Genomic DNA, 24,256 nt, shown 5'->3' on the forward strand with positions numbered 1-24,256 from the left:
CATATGCCATTTGGTCACATTCTGACAGCCTATATGTCCTCACTGCACATTGATGTCACTAGAGGAGACGTTGCCCATATGACCGAGTTCGATGTTATATCCTCTCGGAACTTTTCCCTAGCCGGCATCCAGGTAGATAGAGATGACGGGACTATGACTTGGCGGAGGGGGGCACAGCACCAGCCCGATCCAGACGCACAGATGGACGAGTTCATGCTCGCACTATTTCCGGAGGAAGCCGCACCGGCTCCACCACCACCCCCAGCTCGAGCACCACGACACGCTCCCCGCACTCTAGCCGACCGTATGACCGGACTAGAGAGAGCCATGGCGAGTCTCCAGCAGGAGAACTCCGATTTACGGCGAGAGGTTACCGAGTTACGAGCTGCCGGGGACACCCGCCACACTGAGCTGATGGCACTTCTTCGATCCTTGGGATCTGGACCACTCCCTTCATCATCTCAGTAGCTTTAGTGATGACCTACTTCTGTAGCTACACTATTTGTAAAATATTTTGGATTTATCTAGTGACATTTCAAACTTACATTAAATATGTTCTATCTCAATAGCCTAGGAAATTTCAAAAATCCTTTCAAAAATGATTTTATCAACTTATAGGCTAAACTTGTTTGTTTTCAAAATTTCCATTCTTAGACTTTCAAAAACAGTTTTGGCCTTAGACTAAGTTTACATCCTTAGAAAGCATGTACCCATAGGACTAGTTTTTGAGCATCTCACCAACACCCTAGGGTTACCTTGCTTGTGTTTGACAAACATAGAAAGGGGTGAGATGCATAGGCCAACTGTCTAGACTTAAGATGCTTATTTCAGTGCATCAGCATAAGTCTGGACGTTAAATACAAATCAGATATTAATCAGATTAAAGTTCATCAGTCAAGTCAAACACTGACTGATTATAATTAACTTAATCTGACTAACCTAGTGAACGCTACTATCTTCTGATAGTTAGTTAGTACCTAATTGGTTAGACAGCTGGTTAGAGATAGGTATCAAATTCAGGGGGAGAAATATAACTATTTAGTTTTCCAAATTGAATTTTAAACTTAATTTTGAAAATCAAAGTTTAAAAACAACTTGTTTAAAAAAAAAAAAACTGACTTTTTCAAGTATTTTAAATCGCTTTTGAATCTAATACCTTTTTGAAAATTTGATTTTGGAGAACAAATTTTATAAACACATTCTAAAAATATGTTCTTACTTTTACCAAACTCCTTTGAAAACTAAAAGTAAAGATTTAAACTTAATTTTACTTTGAAAATTGTCCTGAGTCTAGTTCTTAAAAATTTGATTTTACTCAATTTTGACAATTTGATTTGAAGGATAAATCTTACAAAATTTAGTTTACAAACTAAGCTTCTCAAAATTATTTTTCTTGATTTTGAAAGTTGAATCTTGTACAATTAGTTTTAAAAAAAAAAAAGTAGATTTTTCAAACTTAGTTTTGGAATTTTGGTGTTGAAAACTTATGTTTATATAGCATTTCAAACTTATGTTGAAACTTGTTTTGAAATTTTTTTGAAATTTAGTCCTAATACACTTATGTTTGAAAATTAACCTATCTACACTTAGCATTTTTTCTAAAAACTAAGAGCTAATGCTTTAAACAAGTTTTCAAACTTTATACTCCCCCAAGTCAATTTAATCTTTTCTTGGATTTAAAAACTCAGTTATTTTTTCAAGGTCTTATTGTTTTCAGTAATTCTCACTATGTTTGTTTACCCTTGTTTTTTGATGTATGCCAAAGGGGGAGGGAGGGTTAGGTTGGTTAAGTTAGAGCAACTTAATGCAAACTTGAAAAACTAACTTAAACCTTAAAAACCTCAATAATCATGCTTGATTCTTGCATATTTTTTATCACTAACTTAACCAGGTTGTCATTCCATCAAAAAGGGGGAGATTGTTGGTGCGGTTAGCACTAACGGTCTAACTCAGGTTTTGATGAATGACAAATCAGGTTAAGTTAGGTTTGTTGTTGTCTGACACTTTTATCAAGTGTACAGGAAAAGTCCAGCTAGGTCGACGGGCTGACCGGATAGCTGGCGAGAAGTCCAAGCGGGTCGACGGGCTGACCGGACGCTTGGCGAGAAGTCCAGCTAGGTCGACGGGCTGACCGGATAGCTGGCGAGAAGTCCAAGCGGGTCGACGGGCTGACCGGACGCTTGGCGAGAAGTCCAGACGGGTCGACGGGCTGACCGGACGTCTGGCAGGTAAGTGAGGTAAGTCACTGGAAGGGAGTGACTGTGAGGATGCGTTCCCGGGAAGGGGACATTAGGCGTCGATCCGGCTTAGATCCATTTCGGATGTCTAAGTCGAGATCGTGACTAGATTCCGGTCTCGGAAAGACGGAATCTAAGTCATACTCTTTCTTATCCATCTATTGAACTTTAACTGTGCTAACAATCTGTTTTACAGGATACATATTTGCCTCGGACTAACCTTGTTGCAGGGCGCCCGGAGGTCCGGGCGCCCGGAGGGGATCCGGGCGCCCGGAAGGCAAATTTCATCCAGCCGAGTCGTCGCCACGTGGAGCATCATGGTTCGTGCAGCTACGTCACGTTCCAGGCGCCCGGAAGGGATCCAAGCGCCCGGGACAGCATATAAAAGAAGCCCCAGGTAGGAGCTTCAAAGATATCAAGTCTACACTGAGAATTTACTGCTTGCTCTGCTGCTCTACGCTCCTGCGACGCCACGAGGCTATTCCGACAAAGCGCTTTCTTAAAGTCTAACTCTTCTTCTCTTGTCGGTATTTTATTTCTGTCAATTCTTGTACTTATTTGTAATCTTCATTCGAATTGATAGTGATTGCCCAACGAAAGTACTCACGGAGTACGGGCCTTCGAGTAGGAGTCGTCACAGGCTCCGAACGAAGTAAAAAACACCTGTGTCTATTTTAGTTTTCCGCTGCGTTTATACTCATCTTTATCGAATCTATATTCACCCCCCCCTCTATTGAATCCAACGGTCTTACAAAAGCATCACATGTTAAGAGTACGAGACTCTTGTATACATGTACAACTAATTTGAATCCGTAGAACGAGGAACGATTACTTGGGCTAGGTGTAACATAGTCAGTCTAGTAGAGACAGATGCATAGACCATGTCCTGAATCAAGTGGGTATAAGACGAGTGAAAAGAACAAGGCATGACTCACTATAGTTGCTGAAGGATTTAGAATTAATTTTAAAATCAATTATGATTTTTCAGCTAATTGAGGATCATGATGTACTACTAGGTACCACTTATGATCGTTCTGTAATTAAGTAGTTAATTATAGACGACCAAGATAAATCGAAAATCTATTGGGTCACACACATTAGGAGTCTCTAAAAGACGTAAAATAAGTTAAAAAATAGCATTCTTAGATAAAAAGATAAATGTTTGATTGGACCATACATAAGACAAATATGGAAATATTTATCATAATAGAAGATCGGATAGGCTACATCTCTTATAGTAGAGTTGAACCATATTTATTGGTTTAATCATGAACTAATTTAGTTTAGTTATGAACCAAATCAAGGGGTTAATGGACTAATTTTTGGTTAAGGGATAATAGGTTGGATTTGGGCTTTCTAATCCAACTCATTAAAGAGGATTATATATACATATAATTGAGAGAGAATTAGATACAAGTTTCTTATTTGGTTGATTAGATTTTTGGAAACTCAATCCTCCTCTCCCTCTCTCCTCTCTCTTTGTCGCCGCCAACAAGGGGAAGTCTTTCCCCTTGTTGTCATGACCACCACAAGGGAGAAAATTCTCCCTTGTGTGCTTCTATTCCTCTTCCTCTTGATCCCTCTTCTTCGCTTGTGTCTAGTAACTTTCGAAGAAGAGGCTTGTACTCAAGAAGTTGTCTTGAGGAGCTCAGCGTGAATACAAATAGAGGTGAGGTTCGATAACGTCGCTACGGTTGATACCCTTCTCGTTATAGGTCATCCGTAAGGTATACCTAGCGTAAATTTACTTTCCGTAAAATTTTAATTATGTGATCATGTTTGACATATTGTATCCTTGTATACGTGTGGTGAGTGATGTAATAATTAGAAATTATTATTGTTTTATTTTCCACTGCGCATGTTTACAAAATATGTTCTAGCATGCACATTGACATATCCCAACAGTGGTATCAGAGTTTGATCGTACTTCGACATAATTGTAAAATTATTTTATGATTCATAATTAGTGTTGTAATTAATTTTAGAATTTTTTTGAATTATTAAGACTTTTTCTATTTTTAAAAATTTCTTAAATTGTTAGGAAATTCTATTTTTGTAAAATTTCTAATATAATTTTGAAAAATTAAATTTATAAATATTCTGTTAATTTAGATTTTTTTTTTTTTTTGAAATTTTAAGAAATATTTTATTTTTAAAATTTTTCCTAATTTGTTAGATAATATTAAATATGAAAAGATTCTGAAATTATAAAAAAAAAATATAGATCTAAGATATTTTAAATTAAATTATAGAATTACTCTTTTATGAAATTTTTAGATTTATTAAAATATTCTATTTTTAGAAAGTTTCCTAATTTGTTAGGAAATACCAAATTTAGAAAAATTTAAAAATTATTAAAAATCTAGATTTGAGATATTCTAAATTAAATTATGGAATTAATCTTTTCTGGAATTTTTAGATATATTAAAATATTCTATTTTTTAAAAGTTCCTAAATTGTTAGGAAATACTAAATTTGAAAATATTTTGAAAATCATAAAAAAAAACCAGATTTGAATTATTCTATAATAAATTAAGAAATATTAATTATTTATTTCCTAAATTATCAGGATATTAATTTAGAAATTTATTTTTAAAATAATTAAATATTCTTGATAAAATTATATATAAAATATATTAATTAAAGTTAGAAATTAGTTTCCTAATTTGATTAAATAAATCTTTATTTATTAAAATCATATTTATAACATACTTTTATTTGTAAAATAGAATTATAATATATGTAAATTTATGTCATGTTTATACCATATTGTATGTCATGTAAATGCATTAATTATGACATGATTAGATTTTGTCATGCGTGTGATGTGATTAGATCTTACCATATGTGTGATGTGTCATGTTATGACATATTTGTGATGTGTCATGTCATCATTTATGTCATGCGTGTGATGTGTCATGTCATCATTTATGTCATACATATAATGTCATGTCAATAGAATATTTGCATGATGTAGATGAGACCAAATCCCTTACACAATATTAAAACCTACACATTCCGTTAATATGGTAAGAACTGGAGTTTAAGTTCTTGTTTGAGTTGTTGATCAAAGTCAAGCTCAAACTTGAAATTAAATATGTTCAAACCATAGAGATACAATTTCATGATTAACGGGTCGGTTTTAAACTTAAAGTATTGATTTATTGTGCTAAAGTCATGATTAATATGGATAGAAGTGAAGTTGGGTGATATGAATTTGATGTATACTTGTTAATGTGTTAACAACTTGATGTTTATACGAAAATCAATCAGTTGCTAGCATAATGTGATAGTTGCATATAAGTGATATTCAATCGGTAAACTTGTTACCTACCGCTATAGTTAAGAATGACTTATTGGCCAAAGTCAAGGATATCAAGCCACTTAGAGAAAACATACCATCTCTCGAATTAAAAAAAGAAGGGTATTTAAATTTGATTAATAAGTGAGTTTTTATGTAAATTGTTTACATAAATAATACTATGTCTCTCATACATTCTCGTTTTTTTATTTCTAGGTTAATCATTTAATTATGACTTCTGTTAATCTGCGTTCAATTTTGAACTCAAATAAATTGACTGGGCCAAACTTGTTGGGCTGGTTTCGAAATTTGAGAATTGTTCTAAAAGCTGAGAAACTAGCTTATGCCCTTGATCAGCCTCTCTCACAGGTCTTGATGCCGATGCAACTGCAGATAAATTGTTGGCCCTTCAAAAATATAAAAATAAGTTTGTACTTGCAAGTTGTATCATGCTAGCTGCTATGACTCCTGAACTACATAAACAACATGCGCATTTGGATGCTTATGATATTGTCCATCATCTTTGTGAGCTATTTGATGAGCAAGATAGATCCGAAAGGTTCGAGGTCTCTAAACATAGATACAGGAGGGTTCGTCCGTAGTACAATATGTACTAAACATAAACGACTACATAGAGCATTTAGCATCACTCAGTTTTACAATGGATCATAAGTTAAGTATTGAATTAATTCTACATAGTTTATCAAAAAGTCATTCACAATTTGTGATGAACTATTGGATAAACAATTTAGATTCGACCATTCCCGAGATAATTAATATGCTCAAGACTGTAGAGCTTTCTGTTAAAGGTAAATAGAAAAATGTGATGTTAGTAGACTCCTCCAAGAAAAGTTCTAAGAGAAAATCAAAACATCAGGCTAAGGGGAAGAGCAAAAAGGCCAAGACAATAGAATCGATACAAAAGAGCTCATGCCATCATTATGGCAAGATGGGACATTGGCAAAGGAACTGTAAGATATATCTTGAGTCTGTGAAGAAGAATAAGGCATATAATGCCCCATCCTCATCAGATATTTTCATTGTTGATTGTCATGTTATTTCCTTAGACACTTGGATATTGGCTACTAGGTGTGGCTCACATATATGTAATGATATACAAGGGCTAAGGAATAGCAGAAGACTCGTCAAAGGAGAAACAAGTCTGTGAGTTGGGAATAGAGCAAAGGTTGCTACAGTCGCCATCGGAACATACTTGTTACAGCTTCCTAGTGGACTTGTCTTAGAACTAGATAATTACTATTTTGTTCTCACATTAATAAACAACATTGTTCTTGCTTAAATAGAAAAGGTTTTCATTTGACTTTTAGTGACAATTATTGTTATATAACGTTGAATGGTGTTCTTTATGACACTAGAACTTTGTGCAATGACATCTATACGTTAGATACATCTAGTGACACATTCAATATCTATACGAGCAATAAATGTGTCCAATTAGATAATCAATTAACCTCTTACTCGTGGCATTGTCGCCTTAATCATATAAGCAAGAAACGCATGTCCGAATTGCAAAAGATTACAGTTCTTGAATCATTTGAATTAGATACATTTGATACATGTGATTCATGTTTAAAAAGCAAGATGACAAAGTTACATTTTTTGGAAAGGGTGAACGAGTTGATGAGTTGCTTGGGCTCGTACATACCGATGTTTGTGGACAAATATCAACTCATGCACTAGGAGGTTATAGCTACTTCATTACTTTCATTGATGATCGCTCTCATTATAGATATGTGTATCTAATAAAACATAAGTCTGAAACTTTTGAAAAGTTTTCAGAAATGAAGTAGAAAAATAACTTGGTAAAAATATCAAGATACTTCGATCCAATCGAGGTGGTGAGTATTTAAGTCAAGAGTTTCAAGATTATCTAAAGGACAATAGTATATTGTCTAATAGACTCCGCCACATACGCCACAACATAATGGTATATCGGAAAGGCGTAACTGAACCTAGTTGGACATGGTTAAGTCAATGATAGATCTTGCAAATCTTCCCAAAATCTTTTAGGGTTATACACTCATGACAACTGTTTACTTGCTAAATAGAGTCCCGACGAAGGTAATCTTAACTGCTCTATATGGGGTATGGACTAATAAGAAACCCCTCATATCTTATTTGAAGATATGGGAATGTCCTGCTTTTGTGAAGAGGACTATATCAGACAAGTTAGACGATAAGTCTGATAAGTGTTTATTTATTGGATACCCTAAGAAAACTAAAGATTACCAACTCTATGATCCCTTGGAACAAAAGGTGTTTGTTTCAAGGCATGATACCTTCCTAGAGAAAGAATTTTTCTTATAGGAAGCAAGTGGGAATATGGTTGAACTTGATAAAGTTCAAGAGACTCTAATAAATACTAACGAGATGGCTAATGAAGAACCACAGCCAATTATGATACAACCTCCTCATAAATCAGGTAGGACACACCATATTCTTGAGAGATATGGATCTCTGGTAAGAGAATTGAATGACGTGTTTCTCATTGAGGATGAAGAACCTGTCGATTACAAAAAAGCTTTAAATAGTTTAGAAAAAGGCAAGTAACTTACAGTCATGAAGTTATAAATAGATTCCATGTACGAAAACCAAGTCTGAAATTTGATGGACCCACCTGAGGGCATAACTCCTATAGGGTACAAGTGGATTTTTAAGAAAAAAAAAAACAACATAGATGGTAATGTAATTATCTACAAGGCAAGGTTAGTAGCGAAAGATTATTATCAAAGGTAAGACATTGACAATGACGAAACTTTCTCACCTATAGTCATGCTTAAATTTATTCGGATACTCCTGGTCATATTAGCTCATCATGATTATGAGATATGACAAATGGATGTGAAAACAGCTTTCCTTAACGAAAATTTGCTTGAGGACGTGTATATGACACAACCCGAAGATTTTATATCTGTTAACAAGAATAAAGTATGCAAACTTCAATGATCCATTTATGGACTGAAGCAAGCATCCAAGAGTTGGAATATCTGTTTTGATGAGACAACCAAAGAATTTGATTTCTCATAAAATCCAAACGAACCTTGAATGTATCAAAAGGTTAGTGAGAGTGTGGTCATATTCCTAATATTATATGTTGATGACATATTGCTCATAGGAAATGATGTGTCAGTTTTACAGTTAGTTAAAATTTGGCTGCCCAAAATATTCTCCTTGAAAGACATGAAAGAAGCAACTTACATCATCGGGATGAAAATCTATAGAGATAAATCGAAAAGGTTGCTTGGTCTTTCACAATCGACATATATAGACAGAGTGCTAAAACGATTTAGCATGTCTGAATCAAAGAAAAGTTTCATACCTATGAGGCATGGAATTCAACTTTCAAAATCTATGTGCCCACGCACAGAAGACGAGAGGATTTACATGGATAAGATACTTTATGCGTCCGCAATAGGATCTATCATGTATGCTATGTTATGTACAAAACTCGATGTATCATATGCTCTGAATGTTACGAGGAGATACCAGTTTGATCCAGGAATGGATCATTGGGTAGCTGTCAAGATAATCCTTAAGTACTTGAAAAGAACTGAGAATATATTCTTGGTATATGGAGATGGTGATATGATCATATGCCGATATATAGATGCAAGTTTTCAGATGGACAAGGATGACTCCAAGTCCCAGTCTGGATTCATATTCATATTAAATGGAGGCGCAATTAGTTGAAAATATTCTAAGTAAGACACTGATGTGTATTCTACCTGTGAGGCGGAATACATTGCAGTTTCGGAAACAGCAAAGGAAGCAGTTTGGATCAAGAAGTTCGTTATTGAACTTAAAGTTGTTCCATCTATTGTTGAAGCATTACCTGTTTATTGCTTCAACACTAGAACCATTACACAAGTAAAGAAACTTAGGTCTCATCAGCGATCAAAACATGTGTTTCGCCGCTATCATCTGATCGGGGAGATCATTAGTAGGAAACAGATATAGTCGGAGAAAATTTTCACTGAAAGGAATCTAGCGGATCCTTTGATAAAGGCTCTATCACAAAGTAAGTTTGAGAGTCACGTTCATGCTTAAGGTTTAGGACACCATGGCGATTGACATTAGGCCAAGTGGGAGTATTAGATTTTGAGAGATGTCCTAAGGCAATCACCTTACAATTTTTACTAAATATAGATTCACTATTTAAGTACATATTATATGTTTGATTGTCTGTAACTCATTTACTGAATGCCCACAATATAATTCCTAGCATGAGAGAAATTATGATTGGATCACAACTAGTGATTATCTCTACATATGCAATTATGAACGTATTAAAATTTCTCTAGTATCGAATTGATGCATTCGGACATCATCAATTCTATAAGACTAGCGGGGGTTATACTCCTTGGTTCACCAAGTAGCTATTTCCTCACTAGCTGGAGACATTGGGATATCAAGAGTTAAATGTGATGCTAGTTATAGTAACTAGTTCATTTGAGTGACTCGTTGTAAGACTTTATATATATATATATATATATATATATATATATATATATATATATATATATATATATATATATATATATATATTTATATATATATATATATCTCTGTGAAGCTCTTACTGCAGCTCGAGTGCGAGTTTCCTTTGACTTGAGTTATACAAGTCATCTTGGTCATGGAGACTTATACTTTGACATCTTAAGCAAGCATCTCATTGAGGTGTGGACCCAGGATGATTGGGTATAAGTTGAAATGTCCGAAGATATTTGGATAGCCAATAGAGGATTCACTGCTCCTTGCGAGGAGACGTATACCCTATGACCACTCGTTAGGATTATTTCTCAAAGTCTTTGGTCAAAGTATTACATGTTAAGAGTACGAGACTCTTGTACACAAACGAGTAATTTGAATCCGTAGAACAAGAAAGTATTACTTGGGCTAGGTATAACATAGTCAGTCTAGTGGGGACAGATACATAAACCATGTCTTGAACCAAGTGGGTATAAGACGAGTGAAAGAAATAAAGCACAACTCACTGTAGATGCTGAAGGGTTTAGAATTAGTTTTAAAATCAACTATGATTTTCAGGTTAATTGGGGATCATGATGTACTACTATGTGTCACTCATGATCGTTCTATAATTAAGTAGTTAATTATGAATGACCAAGATAAACTGGGAATCTATTGGATCACACGCACTACGAGTCTCTAGAAGACGTAAAATAAGTTAAAGAATAGCATTCTTAAATCAAGAGATAAATATTTGGTTGGACTATACATAAGACAAATATGGAAATATTTATCATAATGGAAGTGCAGATGAGCTACATCTCTTAAGGTAGAGTTGAACTATGTTTGGTTTAATCATGAATTAGTCATGAACCAACTTGGTATAGTTGTGAACCAAACCAAAGGGTTAATGGACTAATTTTTGGTTAAGAGATAATGGTTTGGATTTGGACTTTCTAATCCAACTCATTAAAAAGGATTATATATAGATGTAATTAAGAGAATTAGATACAAGTTTTATTATTTAATTAATTAGATTTTTGAAAACTCAATCCTCCTCTCCCTCTCCCCTCTCTTTGCCACCAACAAGAGGGATCTCCCTCTTGTTGTTGAGACCACCACAAGGAAGAATTTCTTCCTTGTGTGCTTCCTTCTTCTTCCTCTTGATCCATCCCTCTTTTTCACTCGTGACTAGTAACTTCCGAAGGAGAGACTTATACTCAAGGAGTTGTCTTGAGGAGCTCGGTGTAGATACGAATAGAGGCGAGGTTCGACAACGTCGCTACGGTTAATGTCCTTCTCGTTACAAGTCATCCGTAAGGTATATCTAGCGTAAATTTATTCTTGTAAACTTTTAATTATGCGATCATATTTAGTATGTTGTATCCTTGTATGCGTGTGGTGTGTGTGATGTAATAATTAAAAATTATTATTATTTATTTTCTGTTGTGTATGTTTACGAAACGTGTTCTAGCACGCACCCGCATCAGGCATATCCCAACATAAGGTACTACCAACTTGAGGTATGGGGTTTGTCGAGATAAATTTCTCCCTGATATACTAATCACTATTTCAAGAAATAATAGTTACTCGTGATTTACCTCTTCCGTATTGGACGGGAGCGCTGGGGCAGCGTAGTCATACCAACTAAATATGAAAACTCTAGTTTTCTCCACGATAATAAACCCTATCTTTTAGAGTGTGTTTTCTTCTATTACTTTCATATTCCCTAAACTTATTAGTTATGTTGTCAAATTTGCGACATTCTTACTTTTTCTCTTAAAAAAAATGAAAGTCAAATTCATAAAGAAAAAGGGATGAATGCTCATGGTGATTTTTACTATCACAACTACATTATCTTTGTTTTCTATCTTAATCTTCTTCGCCTAAAAAGCAAATGTCATCTAACAAGATCCACAACTTCATTAGATAGCCTTGACTTTGACATTATTCATGCTCCTAATTAATGTCTTCCTTTATGGCTAAAACATGAATAGAAGGTCCTTAAACTAGGCATGTTAGAAACAAGAAAACTATATTCGTATACAGAGAATCATAGTGCAAGTTTGAAGTATAAGTACATTATATGTATAAATAAGCATGATAAATGAAAGCAAATTAAAGGTATGTAAATATCTATCTAATATGGCAAAAGGCGATTCGCTCTCCCCCAGCGTCCCCGCCAACCCATCCCTAGGTCAACACGGAGGAGGCAAATCAGGGGTGGCTACTAGCCATTAGTGCAAATGACCAAGACATGGGGGGGTTATGCTCGATCACGCCGAGTTTCGACCCCAAGATCTCATGTGACAACATCCCATGTCTTAACCATCGCACCACCCCGAGGGGACTGCAAATATCTATCTAATGCATTAATAGGTAGAGGAGATTTAATTTGTTAACCTCGCTTTCAGGTTCTGTTGATACAAGTATCTTTTCCGAATGACAATATTGTTTGTGACGTTCGAGAATCTTTTCCATGCTGCAAAAATAAAATGTTTAGCAACACTTGTGCATTTGGCTAGTGGAAATACTATCGAATCTAAAATTTTCAAGAACACATTTGAACATAAATACATGGTAGGAATAGATAGTTGTAACAAATCAATAGCATAGTACCTATATATTAATCCATCAAATTTGTAAACAATTGGCTTACAAGTAAGGCTAAAATGTTCCTACAAAGGTTTCATATTTATCCATATTAACTATTTTACCCATCATATTTTTTTATTACTGATATTATATTTTATGTATTCAATTTTACTTCTAGTTATCTCAAACTTTGAAATTCTATATTAAACTTCCATTCATAATTCACTCTTCAAATATAATTTAATTATACACTCATCAATTAATACATTGTTGTCTACAAATAATGTACAAAATGATTATTTGATTCATCTAAGTAATATGAAAACAAAACTAATTTGTTGTAAACTTAAATTTATAGAAAATTAAATAAATGATAAATAATCAACCTAAGGTTCTACTGTTTGCACTTTGTTCAACATTCTTCAGATTCTATTTACCTTATCATTACATATATTTTTCAATCACAACATGATTTCATTTTTTTTAACCAAACTATGCTTCTATTATTTATAAGCTGTTATTTAATATAAGTGCAATATAAGATCTTAAGGATCCTTTTCTATCGTTAAGATCAAATGGCACAATTCATGAAGTAATTATGTCAGGATCGAACATCTTCATATTCATATCAATATCATATCTTTTGAGCTTATGTCTACTAGTAAGAAGAGACATGATTTAGCTTACAAAAAGTGAATACTCTTTTTTTTTTTCCTTTTCAGAAGGCAAGACCACTGAGTGAAGAACAGAAACAGCAATATCAGAGTGGTACTGAGAAGTCCCAGCCATTTACAAGAAGTTGAAAACCACGAAAAAATGAGTGTATTTATTGAACTGAAATGATGATAGAGACTTTTCTGGCCATTCCAGCGAGAAACGCAATGGATGAAGTTGAACTCATATGTCAGTAATTGAGCCATGAACTTGTGCACTAAACTAGTGTATGCTAAAGACTAGGAAGCGTCAAGAGAAAATAAATAGATGATAAACTATTGAACACCACCCTTGAAAATAAGAATCGATTTGCTTCAGATATCATGGATGAATGAAGCGAAAGGGAAGGCTAAGTTTCAAATTTTATAGTTAACTTGCCTTGTAAATTGCAACCCTAGATTTAGTTACAAGGTAGAGAACTGATCTCGGAGCATGGGGAAAGGACGTCTGAGATAGAAATGGTTAAGAACCTTTTCGTGTGGACAGCGATTTATACCTCCCTCTTTTAAACGAACCCTAAAGTGTGCAGCTTCTTTTAGCTAGAAGATAAACACAGAAACCAAGTCTCTAATATCTCAATAAAGAACCATTTTTGTACGATGCAAGAGTTCCGAGGAAATAAAATATAGAAAAGAGAGTACTCCTCAGAGACTTCATCCAAACAAGCGGAAAAAAAAAATCAAATCTTTCATCGATAAAACAGTACCAAACAAGCAGCTGTGATGGTCGTGGGAAGATAGAGCAAACTAAGTGCGATTTAGGACTAATCTCTGAAAATACAAACAGAGAGCATCAAAGCAAAGGAAGAGCGGCCGCATCGCACCTGAACTCTGTGGAGTACTCGAAGAGCTTGCCCTTAGAGGAGAATACGATGAGGCCGACCTCGGCGTCGCAGAGGACGGAGATCTCGTGCGCCTTCTTGAGTAGCCCTGTTCGCCGCTTGGAAAAGGTCACCTGCCGGTTGGTGCTGTTCTCGATCCGCTTCAACTCAACCCTTCCCCTCCCCATCTTCGCCCTCCCCCCTTTGCCCCTCGCCTCAACCCTCAACTACCAGGCGGCCTCGATCGGGAGCGAAGGCACCACGCCGTTGGGGTCGCTGGAGCGGAAGAAGTGTCGCCGGCTTGGTAGAAACCAGGGCATTAATGCCAACGCACGGGATGATTGCGCTGTCAAGCGGCGATTGGCGGAGGGAGGGAGGGAAGGAGAAACACTCGTACACATCGTACGGGTCGAAAAAGTAATTTTGATATTCCAAACGAACACCAGTAGGAAATGATAATTCAGTTAAATAATTAATTTAATTCTATAAAAAAATTTCATCAATTATAAGAATAGATCAGAAATTATATACCATCAATCATAAGAATAAATCAGAAATTATATACAACAACCAATTCAAAAGTCCAGTATTTTTTTTATTACACTCCATTCAAAAAAAAAAAAAAAATCTATAAATACATCATAATTGAGATCAACTATAGATGCTTACGTGAGATATTGTAAAACTATAACTCCGGGGATAACAATGATGAAACTATAGCATCTGATTGTCCATGTTGCCTCATGTTACGGTGCAATTATACGGATGATTAGTAATTAATCGGTTTAAAAATTAAATATCTAAATTAAATACTAATAATAGTAATCTAGTCATAAGTTAAATAACAATTCAACTTAGATCATTCTTATCTTTTAATCTAAGAATAATTCAAAAAATAAATAGTCTTCCCTCTCGGTTTTTCTATATGATAAATCGTAATCCTCTTAGTCTGAGTGTTTTACTACGGAATAGGAGAGAGGAAGGAAGGTAACGTGGGAGGAAATCGAAAATTACATTTACTTATTTTCTTACTCATTTCAGCATGTATCCTTATTCGTCATTATACTTATCAAACACATGATCCGGTCAAGACATAGGCCTTAGAATATTCCAACTAAATATCCAATTTAAAAATACAGTAAATCTTGTTAGTTAGTGATCAGCTGAAAATTTCTACATTCCAATTATAATGCATGAATATATATACATATAATTAATATATACATATGATATTACTAAAATAATCATGTATATACATGCATGTATTTTGGCTGGTCAAATTCTAACCATTTAACATTATCCTTAAAAAAATTATCTTAAATTTTAGATATAATAGTTAAAATATCTTTATATCAGCTACCTTATTCATTTCTTAAATTATATTTATGGATAATACTTCTCTAAATTTAAAAAATAAATTTAACTCCTTAAATATTATATAGGAAAGAGAAAAATAAATAAGAAGTTGATATTAGGAAAGTAAATCGTATCTAGAATATATTATTATTTTCTTCTTGCTGATATATAGTATATTAAAAAATAAATATTTAAATTTAATAAAATAATTTTTTTATCTTAAATTATATATTTTAAATAGAGAAATTGATATAACATATGGCAAAGGCGATTCGCTCGCCCCCAGCGCCCCCACCAATCCGTCTCTAGGGCAACACGGAGGAGGTAAATCACGGATGACTACTAGCTATTAGTACAAATGGCCAAAAGAAATTGATATAACATGTCCTAGGAAGCAAGGATTTATCATCTATTTAATGCAAGTCTTCCTCTTCATGATTATTTTTTTTATGTGAATTTTGAAAACTTTTTTAAATATGACATGTGGTGATAGAGTGCTTACAGTCTATCACCTCTCTACCGCCTAGATAGTTATTTTTTTTACTATTTTTTATACATATTATTATAAATAATCAATATTGTTATATTTACTTTTAATAAAATATATTAATTTTAAAAATTAATCTAAATATTTAGAAATAAAAAAATTATATATATATATATATATAATTAATAAGATAATTTTATTAAGTTTCAATTAATTTTACTTGAATTATCTAGGAGTTCTTTAAAATTACTAATCTAAAATTTAATTAAACTGCGTATCCTATTTTGACTAAGCGATGAATCTGAAACGTCATTGGGATCGTGCGAGGCGTCCAGATGCATTGCTGGCTCGCTCGAGTGATGCTTCCAGGCTCGTCGTTGGACCTAGGCAACATGTCTAGGCAAAAAAGGTGAGTTACCGCTTGAAGTGGTATGGTTGGTGCCCGTCTCCTACTTAAGCGACCATCATTTAAAACGTTGGTCGTCTCATATCGATGATTTAAATTACTTTTGAAAATTAAAAGTTCACAATACTAATGGCAAATTTAGTTGAAAGTTATTATTAATAACTTTAATTATTTATTAAGGTTACGTTATTTAATCAAATAACCCTATTTGGTTCAAGTAATGAGTTATTTTCAAATAATGGAGTATACACATTACGTCAGTAAATGGGGGATATAATCCAAAATTGATTACTTTGGAAGTGTGAGATTTAAGTGATTCCAAGGTTAATAAAAAAAAATCCAAATTTGTTTTTTTTTCTAAAATGAGTATTTCAAAGATTGAACGAAACTAGGGTGGTAAACGAGCCGAGCTTTGGGGTATTCAAGCTTGTTTGATAAGGTAACCGAGTCGAGCCGAGTTGAGCTTAAAATGAACCAAGCTTTTGAAATGAGTATTCAAGCTTGGCTTGGTTTAACTTTGATGAGCTTGAGCTTGTTTGAACCTTGACTTGAGGTTGGTTCGTTTAGATGTTATCGAGCTCTCAATTCAAGCTTGACTTGAGCTTAGTTCGAGCTTGGTTTGTTTAGATGTTATCGAGCTCTCAATTCAAGCTTGTTTGATTGTTTAAAACTTTTAGTTGTTTGATTGGTTATTGAGCATGATAATTTAAATTTATCTATCTATTTTATTTTATTTTATTATTTATTTAGTATATTGAAAAAAAAATTATTAATGAATATGGTTCGTGAACATTGTTCATGAACGTTGTTCACGAACATTGTTCACGAATGTAAACGAGCTGAACATATATGTGTTCAAGCTTGTTTGTTTAGCTTAACGAGCTATTCAAGCTCGTTTGTTTAATTAATCTTGTATATATTGAACGAACATAAACAAGCTCTTACCAAGCCGAACACCAAGCTTGTTCACGAACGCTTGGTTCATTTACAGCTCTAAACGAAACAACATTAGTTTATTTCCTATAACCTTGATGATGTAATTATTTGATAATAACATAAAATTTTGTATGGTAATTTGAACCAAATGCACCGTAAGAGTATTTCTAACGGTGGGAGCTCTTGGAGAGCTTTTTTGTGATTCCTACAATTAGAGTTGTCAGACGGGGCAACCCGTAATAAGGCAAGCCGACCCGTGATAGGTTAACCATTTGGTGTGGCAGGATAGGACGGGCTGACTCCTTAACTTAACGGATTAAGAAATCTCCAACATAACTCAAGACGGATTGTGGGATAGACGAATCAATCAACAAGCCCACCAAAAAATTAAAAAATATATAGAAAAGATTAAAGTTTTTAAATTTAGGTTACGCGAATTTAGGACTTATGAATTTCATAAAATCATAATCAAGTAGATTTTTATGTGTTTATTATCTTTAGAGAATCTTATCCACAGAGATATTATGCAAGGGTTGATGATAACTTAAAGTTTATTAATTTTTTTCCTTAACGACGAGTAGAACTCTTTTGTGGATTATAGATTCAGGAACAACGAATTATATAATTTGTGATCAAGCTATATACGTGGAGTACCGTTGGGTACCAGCTGGAAACAAATAGATATATATGGGAAATAATGTAAAGATTGAAGTCAAAGGAATTGACACTTGCAAACTCAACTTACGTTGTGGGCATACCTTATTTCTACATGATGTCTTGTATGCTCCTGAGATTCGATGAAATATGATTTCTGTTACTAGTCTTCTTGACTTGCATTATTATGTAAACTTTTGCAGTCGTTATGTGGAACTATGTATTAACTCGGTGTTAATAGAATATGATTATGTATCAAATGGTTTCATAGTGCTTGATGTATAACTAGATATTAATTATGGCAACAATGGTTTTTTTTCAAATATTGCTCTTACTAACGATGGTGATGCAAATGATGAAGTTTGACATGATAGATTAGGACATATAAGACACAAATGAATGAATAGATTAGTTAAAAAGAGTATGCTCGACACTCATACTAAAGTTAACTTATTTATATGTGAGTATTGTTTAGTTGGAAAAGTAACTAGGAAACTATTTGGTAAGACTATTAGAGCTGAATCACCATTGCAATTAATTGATTCGAATATTTGTGGTACAATGAATATGAATACTAGACATGGAAGTTTTTATTTTATTACATTTATTGATGACTTCACACGTTTTGGTCATGTGTATTTAATTTCTCATAAATCTGAAGTATTAGATTACTTCACTCGTTATTTGAACAAAGTTGAGAATCAATTAAAACGTAAAGTTAAAACCTTGCGCACTGATCATGGAGATGAATATTTGTCTGATCAGTTTAAGACAATATGTAATGAGAAACATATTATTAGACAGTTAACTATTCCTGGAACTTCATAAAATGGAGTTGTTGAAAGAAGAAATTGAACTCTTCTAAATATGATTAGGTCTATGATGATTCAAACTAATTTGTTAATTTCCTATTAGAGAAATATGTTATTTGCTGCAACTTATATACTTAACCGAGTGCACTGTAAATCTATTCCACCTACTTTATATGAATGTTGGACAGACGAAAAATCATATTTGAGTAATCTGAAACCTTGGAGTTGACTGTTTATATTCATGATAAAACTCATAAATATGTAAAATTATGACCTAAGGATAAGAAGTGTATCTTTGTAATGTATTCTAATACTTCTAAGGGTTATGATCCGGTGGTAAGCCGCCCAGCAGGAGGTCAAAGTGGTCAACATCCGGGGTATGCGTCCGATCGGACGAGCTACCTTCCCGATCAGCAGGAAGAGTAGCCGGCCCGACACTTCGACAGCTCGACCTAACGCCGAGTTTCCGACGCTCATAAGGCAAAGCGGGAAGAGACGAAGGCCGAGTGGTCATCCCGCTCGGCTAAGCAAGGGGCACGGCTTCGACCCGGTAGTTAATGCTCCCTCGCTCGACAGGGTGGAGTCGGACAACAGCTCATTGGCCGAGCGGACGCTCGGCCCCGCCGTCGCATCACTTGAACGGCGGACTGGCCGAGCGGCTCTCCCACTCGACCCAATAGCAGACAAAGGGAGCAGTTGACAATATCTTCCTAGGGACTAGTGTCATCGACAGCCGGCATGATCAGCGGCATGGCAAGACAGAGGGTCGTACGGTGGAAGCTTCCACTGTCATGCCAGGGATGTGCTCGGTCTGTTCAGGTATGGCGTCAGACACGCTTTTCTGACACGACCTTTCCAAGTATATATATGCTTTGGGAAATGCGCACGTCTTGAGAAGCGTGCGCGCGCGTCCTGGGAGCTCTATAGAAGAAGCCCCAAAATTTCATCGGAGGTATGTTTTTGACTACTGTTGCTACAGTTACACTGCTCCTTTCTTCTCTACTTCATTTACTCGTCGCCGGTAGCCGACTTGAGCGTCGAAGGGTCATCGCCGGGGAACCCCCCTCGGCCCAACACTAATGACTCTGTGGTTGCAGGCTTAACTCATCGTGAGTTCGTGTCATCTTCAGTCGACATCCAGTCAACGTAAGCACCATCTTCCCAGTGCCCGTCTACTCACACTCGGACATGATCATGTTATGTTTTTATTGATCAGTAATAAAATAAAAGTCAATAGAATTTAGAGATGCAATTTTTTCGTAATTGAGTTTTCAACCAGAGATAAATTTGATAAGATAATTCTTTTATTTACAATAGAGGAGGAGAATAATATCTTTTTATTAATAAATCAGGTATTATGAGAGATGACTAAATTTAACTGACCTAAATTCGAACCGTCAAAACCCAAACCTCGAACTCAAGGTGACACAGCGTGATGACATACTAATCTGGATCGAGACCTCGAGCTGGATACCGATGGTACCATTAAATCGCAGCGGCATCCATCGATCAGGCCCTCACCTCCACGGCTCCACCTCCTCTCCGACTCCGACAATTAAATTCCCGCCTTCAATGCCCTCCTCCCCTCACCCACCTTTACCGCCTCCAACCAAACATGAATCGAGTCGCATGCATCGACCGTCCATGGATCTCTTCTAGGAAGCATCATTCATGAAATGGTAGGTTAAGAATTTAAAGGCACTTGAATTAGAGCTGTCTGCTCTCCCGTCCCACTGCAACTATATATTTAAACCACAGCTGCAGTTATCTGTCTTCCCTAACACGAATGCACAATGATCAGCTCGCGCGCCATCTCCTTCCTCTTCGTGCTCCTGCTGTGTTCCATTGCCGGTGCCGCGTCGTCTGAGCAACGACACCGTTTCTCCAAGATCTACGCCTTCGGGGACTCCTTCACTGACACCGGCAACACCCACTCGACCACCGGGCCTTACTCCTTTGGCTATGTCTCAGGACCCCCCTACGGCGCCACCTTCTTTCACCACTCCACCAACAGATACTCCGACGGCCGACTCGTGGTGGACTTCCTCGCCGATGCGCTCTCACTCCCATTCCTGCCTCCTTACCTCGACAGGTCCGCCGACTCCTCCCACGGAGTGAACTTCGCGGTCGCCGGATCGACGGCGATCGAGCACGACTTCTACGTCAAGAACAATGTGACAGTGGACATCACACCGCAGTCCCTGATGACGCAGCTCGCCTGGTTTGACAACCACCTAGAGGAGAAAGGCTGCAAACGGCGCGGTTCGTCAGAATGCCAAGCGGCGATCGCAGACACGCTCTTCTGGGTCGGCGAGATCGGGGCCAACGACTACGCATACAGCTTGACCTCCACCCTGTCACCTGATATCATCCAGAAACTCGCACTAAAGAACGTCAACAACTTCATCGAGGTTTGTTCTGATCCACCCCCAATTCTTCATCTCTGTTCAAGGTCTCTCGATCATTTTCCATTATCGAACAGGCACTGGTTCTCCGGGGTGCCAAGTACATCATCGTTCAAGGTTTGCCTCTGACAGGGTGCCTTCCACTCGCCTTGACACTGGCTCCATCGGACGACAGAGACGATATCCAATGCTGTGCGACCGTAAACCGTCAAAGCTACAACCACAATGTGATTCTTCAGAACAACTTGCAGGAACTCAGGAAGAGATATCCCCATGCCATTATCTCGTATGCCGACTATCTTGGGGCACACCACACAGTGATGAAGAACCCGGCAGCTTATGGTTTTACAGAGCCATTGAAGGCGTGCTGTGGCAGTGGGGGAGGTTCATACAACTTCGACCTGTTTGCTACCTGTGGCTCGCCGAATGTTACTAAAGCTTGCTCGCAGCCAAGCAAGTTCGTAAATTGGGATGGAGTTCACCTTACTGAGGCAATGTACAAGGTGGTGGCAGACATGTTCTTTAGCCATGGTTATTGTAGACCACCATTCAGTGTGCTGCTGAATGCTGAAAGTCAGGGTTAAATGCTCATCCTATATGATGTCCTTATTGATCTTTGAAACCTTTTTAATAAAAGAAAGTCGTTGCAACACAAGCATAAAATTGAGTGAGAAAAGAACACTAAGTATCAAGAACATCAAACTGCAACACAAGGAAGAAACTGAAATTATAGTTGTGCAATCTACTTTGCCTTGGTTGGGCCATTGGTCACTCCGGTGGCTACTTTTGGCGGATTGAGCTCATCCCAAGCTTCGATCCATGTCACCATGGCATCTGCAAGCTTGTTAAAGTAGGGGTCTATCTTCCCCAGCTTCTCATTCACCTGCTTTGAGAGCTCAATGTAGCATTTCTGCACAGTTGTGGAGTCCTTGGAAAGAACAGCAGACTGGAAGAACGGGATGATCTCTTCTTGCCAGAAGATTCCATTGTATTCCTTTTTCAGGTTCACAAAAGGGTTGCTGGCCTTGCTATGCCAGATATAGGGTAAGCCAGTCTTAACTCCCAATCCCAAGTGATCACAAATGACCTGTTCAAAGCATAAACATTTAGGAATTTAGGATTGTTTTTCCAGATTCTAGATGTAGCCAGACTACAGATGCTGTAGGAAGACTACAATATGATTCAAAGAACAAATCGTGAAATGTAGAACAATATCTGACCTTGACACACCACCCAGCCCACATATCATCGTACCGTCCAATAGGCTGGCCATCGCCCATAAGCCCAAAGTACATTGCAGGTCCGATGAGTTCGCGATCAAAGCCCAGGTTCATGCCACACATAGGAAACAAAGTGCCCTTTGGTATTGTAAGAACTGCATCGACATACCTAACAAGGAAAGCATGCATAAAAACAACAGTTCTATGAAGCATGGCATCATGGTGTGGGGAGAAGATACCTTTGGTTCCTCTCGAGGGGCTTGACAAGCTGAGTGGGGGCATCATAGTCAGGAATGTTGAGCCACAGGCCATGAGAAACAGCAGTTCGAGCACCTTCGCGAAGGCTGAAAGGATATCCACGAACAAAGTCAGCACCTTCGCGATAGGGATCGTACAAGGTGTTGAAGAAGAAGGGAGTTGAAGGGCTCAGGAGATTCTGAATATGCTGCTTGAGTGCATTGATCTCCTTGCCAGATGGATCTTTAGCAACCTGTTTGAGAAAATTGAAAATGGTGATTTAGGATCAATAGAACTCAATTCAGGGGCGATCATACATCATCAGGACATTTATCTTCGTATAATTCATATGGATCAATACATAACATTAATCTTCTAAAATCAACCAACTACAGTATATTAATGCTATTGAAAGGCACACAAAGTTGTAATATCGAAGCATCAACCTTGGACCATAAAGCACGGCTACGGAGGCAAAGTTAACACTATTTCAATTCAGCTGAAAGATCTACTTAGCAATTTGATCATCAACCAAATAGTTCAGTTAGCAAATTGTAGTTGCATCTTTGACTTGAGCATATAAAGAAATAGCAACGAGCGGAAAAGCCATAGATCTAGAACAATAATAAGCTGATTCACGCCAAAAAATATATATATATACCAAATTGCAATTTTGTTTGCTGGATTGACGAGTTATGCATTCATGCAAACAAATACCAAATTGCAAGATAATCTAAGCTAGATCATATAAAAGCAAAAGAATTCAGCTCTATCAACTACTGAACTACGAAGGAATCACGTAGCAAGAGCAACAAAAATCCTCCAACCCTAGGAAAAAAATGAGCAAAACACCGTGTCAAAAAGGGGCCAAAACCAGATCTTTCTTTCAGATCCGAGTTTTACCGCCATCCATACCTAAAACCTCAGATCTACAAGAGGGAAAGAAGAAGGAGACTCACGAAGCAGTCGTCATCGATGGTGTAAATGTACTTCTTCTTGGAAACCATATAGCCGAAACAGCGACAGGCAGAGTCCTTGAAGGAGATGCAGTTCGCCTTGGGGCCGAGAATGCGGTTGATGTCGTTGCGGTTGTACAGCTCATAGTCGAAGCCCTCCGGTACCTTGATCGTCTTGTTCGGGTCTCCGTCCTGCACGATGATGAGGTGGTAGGGCTGGAAGAAGGGCCGCCACATCTCCAGGAAGTCCAAGTTCCTGATCGTCGGGATCACGATGTCGAGGTCATCCTTGAGCAATGGCGTGGCCGGCACCACCTCCGACGAAGAATTCGACATTCCTCCCCTCCCGAAGCTGAATCAAGCAAGCAGTAGAAAAAAAAAAAAAAGGACGACCAAAATGGCAAACTTGGATCCCCGGCGAAGGGAGGATCGACGGCCACCGACATATAAAGGAATTACAAGGCACGTGCGAACACGTGCACGACAGCTATCTCAAGATTCGTGTCCGAGCGTTTGAACGATCCAGATCCGTATTTTCAATAAAAAAAAATTCTAATTCACTCTCCTCTTTTTGAAAATTGCCCATTTGAAATCATTCATGGCACCAAAAATCTCTTTATCAACTTTTTAAC

General features: G+C 36.7%; 3 protein-coding genes across 3 annotated transcripts in view; 1 reads left to right on the forward strand and 2 right to left on the reverse strand.

The window, feature by feature from the left end:
* LOC122048684 (truncated transcription factor CAULIFLOWER A-like) overlaps window positions 1–14,343 on the reverse strand; it is a 37,454-nt gene extending 23,111 nt beyond the window's left edge. Inside the window, exons 1-2 of the mRNA XM_042610219.1 lie at window positions 14,159–14,343; window positions 12,430–12,508 (exon numbers count right to left, since the gene is read on the reverse strand). Of these exons, the coding sequence (XP_042466153.1) occupies window positions 12,430–12,508; window positions 14,159–14,343 (264 nt within the window). The remainder of the gene's footprint in view (window positions 1–12,429; window positions 12,509–14,158) is intronic.
* A 6,217-nt stretch (window positions 14,344–20,560) lies between these two features.
* Window positions 20,561–21,866, forward strand: LOC122047116 (GDSL esterase/lipase At3g48460-like). The gene is made up of 2 exons (XM_042608181.1): window positions 20,561–21,217; window positions 21,289–21,866. Exons 1-2 carry the CDS (start codon window positions 20,600–20,602, stop codon window positions 21,793–21,795), a joined length of 1,125 nt encoding a protein of 374 aa, XP_042464115.1. The 5' UTR covers window positions 20,561–20,599; the 3' UTR covers window positions 21,796–21,866.
* LOC122047117 (UDP-arabinopyranose mutase 3-like) lies at window positions 21,836–24,046 on the reverse strand. Its single transcript, XM_042608182.1, has 4 exons — window positions 23,628–24,046; window positions 22,671–22,921; window positions 22,432–22,600; window positions 21,836–22,298 (listed from the first exon to the last, which is right to left on the reverse strand). Exons 1-4 carry the CDS (start codon window positions 23,958–23,960, stop codon window positions 21,954–21,956), a joined length of 1,098 nt encoding a protein of 365 aa, XP_042464116.1. The 5' UTR covers window positions 23,961–24,046; the 3' UTR covers window positions 21,836–21,953.
* Between the last annotated feature and the right edge of the window lie 210 nt (window positions 24,047–24,256).

Source organism: Zingiber officinale, chromosome 2B (assembly GCF_018446385.1).
Source record: "Zingiber officinale cultivar Zhangliang chromosome 2B, Zo_v1.1, whole genome shotgun sequence".
Classification (NCBI taxonomy): domain Eukaryota; kingdom Viridiplantae; phylum Streptophyta; class Magnoliopsida; order Zingiberales; family Zingiberaceae; genus Zingiber; species Zingiber officinale.